This window comes from Electrophorus electricus, chromosome 18 (assembly GCF_013358815.1).
Source record: "Electrophorus electricus isolate fEleEle1 chromosome 18, fEleEle1.pri, whole genome shotgun sequence".
Classification (NCBI taxonomy): Eukaryota; Metazoa; Chordata; class Actinopteri; order Gymnotiformes; family Gymnotidae; genus Electrophorus; species Electrophorus electricus.
In genome coordinates, this window is record NC_049552.1 from 16054916 (window position 1) to 16064915 (window position 10000).

The following is a 10000-nucleotide window of genomic DNA, read 5'->3' on the forward strand; positions in this document are numbered from 1 at the left end:
GGCTCTTCACGCCGGCCGGCTCCACCCGTGACCTGCTGGCCCAGGGTGAGGAGGCGCGGCCCCGCGGCTCCGAATGCACCCCCCTGCCGTTCCTGCGTTGGAACCTGTCCCGCTTTGCGCGGGAGCGCTACGCCCCGCTACTACTGAAGCCCCAGGCAAAGGCCGCAGTGCTGGTGACCTTCGTGGCCCTGCTGGGGCTCAGCCTGTACGGGACCACCATGGTGCGGGATGGACTCTACCTGACAGACATCGTGCCCCGCGACACGCGGGAGTATGACTTCATCTCGGCGCAGTTCCGCTACTTCTCCTTCTACAACATCTACCTGGTCACCACGGGCGGCTTCGACTACACCCGATCCCAGAGGCAGCTGGCGCAGCTACATGGCGCCTTCAGCACCGTCAAGCACGTGGTGCGGGGCAGTGGTGGGGAATTACCCCGCATGTGGCTGCATTACTTCCAGGACTGGCTCAGAGGTAAGCATCGCGCGGGACAGATGCGGGACAGACGCGAGACATCGGTGCATGTTTCACCGAGAGATCTGTTACTCTGATGTTTTGATGTTTTGACATGGTGCTTGTGAATTACACTTCTAATAATAATAATTATAATAAATGTAAAAAGCCATTTGCGTGAACATTGGTGGGGGGGATTACGCGTAAGGAGAGTGGCAAACAGCTGGGGTCACGCCAGGTCACAGGACTCCAAAGCACCGAGCGGCCACAGGTGAAGGGAGGAGTTCAGCCAGAGGTCAGGCCTGTCTGTCACTTGCCAGCTCCTCCCACTTGGCCTTAAGGAAGGGAGGGTCAAAGGTTATCTGTGCCTGCATATGACCTCTCCACCTGGCCTCAGCCCACAGAGGGCTCAGCTGGGATCTCGGGAAAGAAAGAGCACGTGAGAAAATAAGAGACTGGAGGCAGTTGAAAGACGCTTTCTGTCGCTCCGGTCGGCCCTGTGTTCCTCCCTGCTCCCAGTTGCCTTTCTGGTGAGGAGGTCTCTGTAATTACAGAACGCTGCTGGAAACTTTTTCAGCTTTTTCCAGACTTTGTAATTCAGAGAACGCGAAAGGCTGCTGAGAGCTGGTTCATATGTCTTCATTCAGCAGCACACACAGAGATGGACAGACAGGCTCGGAGGGGCTGGGGGGTGTGTGTGTGTGTGTGGGGGGGGGCTTGGCATCTCCCACCAAGCCCGTTATAGCCTTAGTTGTGCTTTTCAGCATTTTCTGCTGTGAGGCTGGGTCACACTTCGGAGCTGACCTAGAAGACCTCGGAGGTTCATATATCCGTCTAATCCGGCGTTCCTCTCCAACAGGCCTCCAGGCGGCGTTCGATGCTGACTGGGAATCTGGCAGGATCACCAGGGACAGTTACCGTAATGGCACAGAGGATGGAGCGCTAGCCTACAAGCTTCTCATTCAAACTGGCTCTAAGAAAGAGCCCTTAAACTACAGCCAGGTGTGTGTGTGTGTGTGTGTGTGTGTGTGTGTTCACTCTGTGTCCCACTATCCCATATGCACGCTGGTGTTTCATCCCTCTCTGTCACTATTAGCTGACGTCCCGGCGTCTGGTAAGCGAGGACGGTCTGATCTCCGCGGAGGTCTTCTACATCTACCTGACCGTGTGGGTCAGCAACGACCCGCTGGGCTACGCGGCGTCGCAGGCCAACCTGTACCCACACCCACCCGAGTGGATCCACGACAAGTACGACACCACCGGCGAGAACCTGCGCAGTGAGTGTCTGCCGCCGCCCGGGCACTTCAGTGCTATGCCTCTCACATGCAGGCGCGTGGCCTGCTACACGCGTCTCACGTGCAGGTGTGTGGTGTGCTACACGCATCTCACATGCAGGTGCGTGATGCGCTACGCGCATCTCATGCAGGTGCGTGGTCCGCTATGCACGTCTCACGTGCAGGTGCGTGACGTGCTGCACGTGTCTCACGTGCAGGCGCGTGGCATGCTAACCCCTCATCCTCTCGCCCGCAGTTCCGGCCGCCGAGCCTCTGGAGTTCGCCCAGTTCCCCTTCTACCTGAACGGCCTGCGGCAGGCGTCGGACTTCGTGGAGGCCATTGAGAGTGTGCGCTCCATCTGTGAGGAGTTTGCGCGCGAGGGCGTGCACAGCTACCCCAACGGATACCCGTTCCTCTACTGGGAGCAGTACGTCAGGCTGAGGCACTGGTTCCTGCTGGCCGTCAGCGTGGGGCTGGCGTGCACCTTCCTGGTGTGTGCCCTGCTCCTGCTCAACCCCTGGACAGCTGGTATCATCGTAAGTCCGTGTCGCTCGCTCACTCCCTCTCTCCCTCCCTCTGTCTTTCACTCCCTCCTGATCCTCCTCAGCACAGCTCAATAAACCTGCCATAGACGCTCCCTCTCAGGGGAGCGCATGGGGTGGGTTGTCTAAAGGGTGACACACACACACACACACACTCTCTCTCTTTCACTCCCTCACCTTTTGTCATTCTAATGGAAACTGCGAGGTTTTTTTTAATGCAAAGGAGGAGAGAATCTCCTGAAGACCTTTTACCTCAAACTGCCTTTGTGCAGAAATTTGGGGACACGACAGATCTGCCCAGTCGTGACCTTGGCCTGCTAAACCCATCCATCAGTGCTGGGGGGGAGGGGTGTGTGTATGTCGGTGTCTGTTTAATGGCTGGGAAACATTTCACCTCGCCTGCCGAGAACCCCAGTGCTACAGACTGGGGGGACAGAACTGGGAGACCAGATCCCTGCGTCACCATCGTGGCGGGAGCGTTCAGAGCTGCAGACAATCCTGGCATTGGGACTGAGGCCTTCCTGCTTCTGTCCTGTTGAGTGTCACCTTAGTCTCCCTGCTGACACCAAAACTTCCCAGGTTCTGGAGTTTGAACAAGTCTCCTTCATCCAATCAGAAAGCCAGGAGAGGATGTTGTCATCAAACAGGGGGAAGTGGTGTCAGGAGTGTGAGAAGGATTCTGGATTCTGGATCCTCTGGATTCTCGTCTGTGTGTCTCACTCCGTCTCGATCTCGCGCTCTCTTTCTTTCTCTCTCTCTCTCATTCAGTCTCTCTGCTTTCTGTACAAGGAGAGGGAGTAAGATGTGTTAGGGGTGGGGTTTGTTTTGGGGGGCGGAGTTGAGTGTGCCGGGGCTGTGTCTCTGTGTCCGCATACATTCAGCACGTTACCTGCTAATGGGCTTCTCGTGCCCGCTGTACCCTCCAGGTCTTTATCTTGGCCATGATGACGGTGGAGCTCTTTGGCATCATGGGGCTGATGGGTATTAAACTGAGCGCCATCCCTGTTGTCATTCTGATCGCCTCCGTCGGCATCGGGGTGGAGTTCACCGTGCACGTGGCCCTGGTAAGACACGGACATCGCTAACAGTCAGAATTCAGCCCCAGAGTTTGGGTTGAAGTCTCACACAATGGAGTGCACGGTGTTTACTGCCCCCTCACACCACCAGGGCTTCCTGACCGCCATCGGAGACAGGAACACGCGCTCGGCCCTGGCGCTGGAGCAGATGTTTGCGCCTGTGATGGACGGTGCCATCTCCACCTTCCTGGGCGTGCTGATGCTGGCTGGCTCGGAGTTTGACTTCATCATGAGGTGAGTAGTCTTCTTCTGCCTGCCAGGATACGTCTGCTGGTGTTGCCGAGGGATTCGGCCCTCGATTACGTGCTGCCCCTCCGGCTGGCTTTGGCGTATGGTGGGGGTGTTGGTCAGGCGCTTGCGTTGGAGACAGTTGCTGGGGTGTGTGTTGAGGGTGGAGACCAGAGGGATGTAGGGTGCAGCTCCTCACCTGGGCTTGTCACTCCAACAGACCACCAACACAGCGACTAGGGAAACTAGGAAAATCAAGAGTGTGAAACAGCTGCTCATAAACACGTAAATACCCACTAGAAAGTGATACACACACACACACACACACACACCCACACACACACACGTTCTTGGGAACAATGTCAAATTTCCCATTAACCAGTTGAGAGCTACTGTGCCAGGTTGAAGCCACATCTCCAGCTTCATGGGTTCAGGCACAACATCTCCCATTCATGAGTTGAGCTGAGCACACGTGAACTGGGCACATGTGAGCTGGGCAAACGTGGACTGAGCATACGTGAGTTTGGCCCGCGTGAGCTGGACGTACGTGAGCCGGGCCTGCGTGAGCCGGACGTACGTGAGCCGGGCCTACGTGAGCTTGGCCTGCGTGAGCCGGACGTTCGTGAGCCGGGCCTGCGTGAGCCGGACGTACGTGAGCTTGGCCTGCGTGAGCCGGACGTACGTGAGCCGGACGTACGTGAGCTTGGCCTGCGTGAGCCGGACGTACGTGAGCCGGGCTTGCGTGAGCCGGACGTACGTGAGCCGGGCCTACGTGAGCTTGGCCCGCGTGAGCCGGACGTACGTGAGCCGGGCCTGCGTGAGCTTGGCCTGCGTGCAGACTCTTGCCTTTGGCCTGTTTCCTCCTCGGAGTCACTTAAATGTCTGTCTTTGAAAACAAGCCTGGCAGCAAACAGCCGTGTTTTTCAGACCAATCCTGACCGCAGCCTTGAGAACTGCTGCACACAGACCAGCACTTGAAAATGGCTTAGTTAGAGAAAGCAGCAAAACAGAGAAGAAGAACATTAAAAAAACTAAATAAATACGCGCAGGGTGGCTTTTTGGCACAGCGAGCCTTCAGGGCTTCTCCAAGAGTCTGAATCAAGTCATGGTGAAAGGAGAGGGCTTTTCTAGCTTTTTTCCACGTTTCTCCCCTCAAAGATTGACACAAAGCTGTTTAAATGGGGTGGGGAGGGGGTGGATGGACAGTGCGATCTGGGTGTTTGGGAAGGAGGTGGGAGCACTGGAGGGAACCATTTGGTGGGTGCTGTGTGCCAGCATTGGGGCATTCACACTGGGAGGTCCTGTTTAGAGAGAGAGAGAGAAAGAGAGAGAGAGAGAGAGAGAGGGAGAAAGAGAGAGAGAGAGAGGGAGGGAGCAGACCTTCTTGCTGTGGAGTAGCATAAGTACAGTGCTGTAAACATCTCCTGGTGGTAGGGCACTGAATAAACACCAGAGCTCAGTGGCCCAACTCAGAAGGAGCCCCCCCAGCCTACACACACACCCCCAACCCCTCACTCGGAATGGAAAAGATTACAGTTTATATAAACAACAGAATTCCTAACACTAGGACTACTCTGGAGGTCTGTCTCTAGTGGGGCCCAGGGGTAGCTTCTCGCGCTCTCTCTCTCTTTAACCCCTTAAATAAATCATGCTCTACGTTCTGTATGTTGACTTACTAAAACAAACAGGTGCCCCTTTTTCCAGTCTTTTTTCCCCATGTGTACAGGACTGCGAGTGTCGGGGCTCTCGACCGAACAAAAGGTCCACTCCTATGGACACAGAGGCGGTTGGCTTAAAAAAGCCACACCAAAAACGGCCAAACAGCCCACATGTTTTCATGGAACATTATAAACTTCATGAAAATATCGGTTGCGTCACGCATCTGCCGTTTGCTCTGAAATGCCTCTGGTTTTGGCGAGAGAGATTTGTCTGCCCGTCCGAGGGCATCCGCACAGACGTTAGATAGTTGTTCACACTCGAGCGGTCTGCCTTGCCTTCGTTAATGAGGCAGACGCAGGGTCGGGGCAGGGGAGGTTTAGTTCTGTGGTTTAGTTCTCCTGGTTCTTCACCCCCGTGGTAGTGTGCGTTCCTCCATGGCCACCTTCAGTGTGGTCACCTTAAACCTTGACCGCACATCATGACTCAAACGAGGTCATTACAGTTGCTTCAAACCAGAGATGCACTGGAAACAAACAAACAAACAAACGTAGAGCTCATGATAGAAACCAGATGTATACAGATCCAAAATGGAGGGGCAGGGAGGCAATGGCCAACAGACCTGTGATTTTGTAATATTTGCTCGATGATGTGATGTCATGACAGACGTACGTGCTGATTGGAGGAGACCAATGGGTGGTACTTCTCACTGTAAGATTGGAGTGCTTCCAGCAGATCTGCCAGAGGTTAACTGGTGTGTGTGTGTGTGTGTGTGTGTGTGTGTGTGTGTGTGTGTGTGTGTGTGTGAGAGAGAGTGGATTGTTAAAGAGAACATTCCAGATTCACCAGAATCCACATCCTTGTTTTTCCAGATTCTGTTCCTCTTTTTCTAACCTCCAAAAGGCTAAATTGCCTTTGTGTGTGTGTGTGAGAGAGAGTGTTTAACTGGAGCACTCTCTAATTTTCTCATGTGCTCTTTCTTGTGGTGAGGGGCTAGCCCTCCCTTGGTGGCGTGAGCTGAATCTCAGAGACGCAGACGCCCCCAGACGTCTGCAGTTCATTACGGCGCCTCTCCTCCACCCGGCCGCGCTGCAGAAGGTGGTGGAGCTGTAAGAAAGGACATATCAGAGAGTGCAGGGCCCCCCCGCAGGGCTCCGGGGTGCCTGTAACTCCTGACTGAGCGGATCCTGGGTTGGTTCGACTGGCTCTGTACAGAAGGGGCGTAGGTCAGGACTGGGCAAAAATGTGGCGCGATTATGGTGAGGGAAGAGGGAGGAGCCTTAGCCTGGTGAACGTAAACGCACAAGTGAGTGGGAGGAGCGTTAACCTGGTGAACGTAAACGAACGAGTGAGTGGGAGGAGCCTTAGCCTGGTGAACGCAAACGCACAAGTGAGTGGGAGGAGCGTTAACCTGGTGAACGTAAACGAACGAGTGAGTGGGAGGAGCCTTAGCCTGGTGAACGTAAACGCACAAGTGAGTGTGAGGAGCGTTAACCTGGTGAACGTAAACGAACGAGTGAGTGGGAGGAGCATTAACCTGGTGAACGTAAACGCACGAGTGAGTGGGAGGAGCATTAACCTGGTGAACGTAAACGCACGAGTGAGTGCTAGGAGCGTTAACCTAGTGAACGTAAACGCACGAGTAAGTGGGAGGAGCCTTAGCCTGGTGAACGTAAACGCACGAGCGAGTGCCACAGCCAGACTGAAACTGGATCTCAATGAGATGGTTAGGAAGTTGTTGAAGAGAAAATTACATTAGCAGCAGTGGCAGCTTAGGGGCCATAGACGGGGAAGAAAGAACGTGAGAGAGAGAGGAGGGTGTGTGTGTGTGTGTGTGTGTGTGTGGGGTGTGTGTGTTGTGTGTGTGTGTGTGTGTGTGAGAGGGAGACGACGGATTGTGTGTGCGAGAGAGACAGGGTGAGTGTTTCTGCTCATTAATGTAAACACATTTGTTCTGGAAGTGAAAATGCAGCAATGATGAATCAGGGTCTTGGAGGGAGCGATGGCGTCTAGGACGTCCTCCGCAGAGGAGGCGCGGGAGTGGAGCCAGGGATGAGGAACAGAGTCCCGCACGATCCGGGTCTGGATCGTCAGTAAAACCTCGGTCCCGTTTGTGTCTTCCGTAGGTACTTCTTTGCGGTCCTCACTATCCTGACGCTGCTAGGAGTCCTAAATGGCCTTGTCCTGTTGCCGGTTCTGCTGTCCCTCGCTGGCCCTCCGGCCGAGGTTGCCCCTGGCGACGCCAGCACCTGGCTACCCAGCCCTTCGCCTGAGCCTGTGCCCCCGCCCATGACCCACCATGGCTACTACAGCGGCGCCACACCCAGAGCTCGGAGGCAAGCCTTCGCCGAGACCTCGGACTCTGAGTACTACTCTGAGACCACCACCACGTCTGGGATCAGCGAGGAGGACTACAAGCATGGCGACAGGAACGTTTACACGGCGTCCCCCCGCCCAACCGTCGACCTCGCTCGTCCTGATGCAGTCCAGCCCCGTTCCCGGCGCCCCCACACTCACGGTAGGTCTCTTGAGCGAAACGGGCAGAGCTAAGGAACTGGCGGCACGGCGTGATTGGCTTTTGACTGCCATCACTCGCTGACGGCTCCATCTTTTGCAGGTGGTGAAAACTTTCGGCGAAGGCCCAGCCGCAGTGGGACTTGCGGGTCCCGTCAAGGCGTCTCAGGACGCCGTGAACTCTGTTTGCTCGCGGATCACGCGGTGGGACAGAAAGCTGGAGCAGCGGGGACTCAGGACGCAACATTTGCCCAGCGACAGGACCCCCTGTCCAGGGAGGACTACTCACTGTGGCTCCAGGCCTCAGCAGGCCAGAGGGCCGCAGCCGAACAGGACTAAAGCACTGCAGGGCTCTGGCGACGCGGTCACCATGGTGACAGCTACGGCCTCAGTGACTGTGGCTGTGCACCCCAGTCTGCCGGGGTCGTACCAGGCGTACATGCACGAGGGATTCGAGGACAGCGAATCAGACTCTTTCGAGGACTCTATAAGGACTTCCCAGACTTCCACACGGGCTGCTCGGCCCTCCCGCAGAGATTCTCTGGAACTTCAAGATCTGGAATCTCCAGTGAAGAACCAGCATCAAGCTACCCAGGCTCGAGGTAAGAACCTCCATCTTTCCCCTACCTTCACATCTGAGCTCGTCCTTAACCAAACTTCCTAGTGGCCTGGTTTGGGACTGCCACCCCACACGCCATTTAAAGGAGTTTGTAAAGTTAATGAAGTCTGTAAGGTTTAGCACCGACACAGAAAGCGCCTTCCAAGTTCTGTTTACAGGCCCGTTAGGCCTCCATGCTGGGGATGAACCGACCGTGCCAATGATTCTCACGCTGTTCTGTCTTTTTTCTTTTTTTGCATGTTGCAGGTGATACACGGATCCAAGCAGCCAAAGATTGCTAGACACCCCTCACACACACACACACACACACACACACACACACACACACACACACACTTCCACATCCCTGTCTGGAACCTCTGCCTGCCTTAAGATGTCCCCAGCCTCAGTCCTGCCTTTCTGAACTGAACGTAGACCTCACAGACGAGGATTTATTTAAAATATATTAAAAAAAGGTCTTGTTTTAATATTATATTTACATTTATAAATCTATATATATTTTAATACTAAAAGAGAGGGAAAGCTATTTAAGAGTACTGTATAACTTGTATTCTCTTATATAAAAGTCAGAGGTATAAGAGGATTTGAGATATTGTTTCCTCCTTTGTATAGACTAAGAAATGTGTTATATGTCAAATTCAGAGAACTGAAATGTTATTAGTTTATTAAAAATGCAAAGGTCAGTGTTCATTTTCTTTTTTTTTTTTGCTGCTACAGGACATCCTATTTGAGATGATTAGCCTTGAGAATATGCAGTACCCCCTCCTCAACATAAGCTATACCTTTCAGTGGGCGTGTCCTCATGCACCGTAGCCCCTCCCCTCTTATTGGCTCTGTTGTCGCTGTAACCTGCACAAGCCAACAGACCCTCCCATCGTCGTATTTGCATCTCTGCACAAAGCTGATTCTTTAAAGTCCTTCACTGTTTCTCTTATTTTTGCTTCCACTCTTATTTTTTGCATACCTTCGGTAACCATGCGTTACCATGGTAACCATGGTGTTCGGTGGCCCGCTCTCTGCTGTCCTACCCGCGTGATGGACACGTGGCGTCCTCTCCTACGAGGGCTCGTCCATAAACGTGCGTTCCCGCCATCTCCTGGGGCTTCTCAGGACTGCAGACAGCCGTGTGCGTTCGGGTCTCTGGACCTTTACATCTCCAGTCATGGAGGGATGTGGACTCTGTCCTTCTGAGGCTTTCAGCGTTATACTGAGGACAGGTCTCCCTCGACAGCCATTGGAGACGTCAATGTTAGAAACTGGCGGGTTACCTAAATGTATTTCATAAAGGGTCTTTTATTTATGTGCAAAGGGAGGGTGATGTTCCCCTCCTGTGTCTGGTGTTGGCTGCTGTAGGCATGATTGCTGAAGTACTGTGTAATGCTGGATTAGGTCTGGACCTCCCACTGCTCCAGTGAGTCCAGCTGACTGTCCTAGGTCTCATCCAAGCCAGTATTTCATCCCTGTCATGCGTGTCTCTTGGACAGAGCTCAACTTTTCGGTACTGGTCACAACAACACTACCAGATTAAATCCAGAGAACCAGATTAGATTTGATTGGCAGCTTCGATTTTCTTTTCTTTTCTTTTCTTTTTGTGGTGACAGAACTAGTAACTCTAGCTACTGACACGACAAGAACAC

The 10000-nt window shown here is 53.9% G+C and overlaps 1 protein-coding gene across 1 annotated transcript in view; it reads left to right on the forward strand.

Moving 5' to 3' along the window:
* Nucleotides 1-10000, forward strand: part of ptch2 (patched 2) — a 27914-nt gene that overhangs the window by 17295 nt on the left and 619 nt on the right. The window contains 10 exon segments of the mRNA XM_027030262.2: nucleotides 1-474; nucleotides 1313-1455; nucleotides 1550-1730; nucleotides 1984-2264; nucleotides 3197-3334; nucleotides 3438-3580; nucleotides 7357-7678; nucleotides 7680-7748; nucleotides 7848-8346; nucleotides 8610-10000. The exon segment at nucleotides 1-474 is cut by the window's left edge and continues 257 nt beyond it; the exon segment at nucleotides 8610-10000 is cut by the window's right edge and continues 619 nt beyond it. Coding sequence (XP_026886063.2) covers nucleotides 1-474; nucleotides 1313-1455; nucleotides 1550-1730; nucleotides 1984-2264; nucleotides 3197-3334; nucleotides 3438-3580; nucleotides 7357-7678; nucleotides 7680-7748; nucleotides 7848-8346; nucleotides 8610-8644 — 2285 coding nt within the window. The 3' untranslated portion in view covers nucleotides 8645-10000.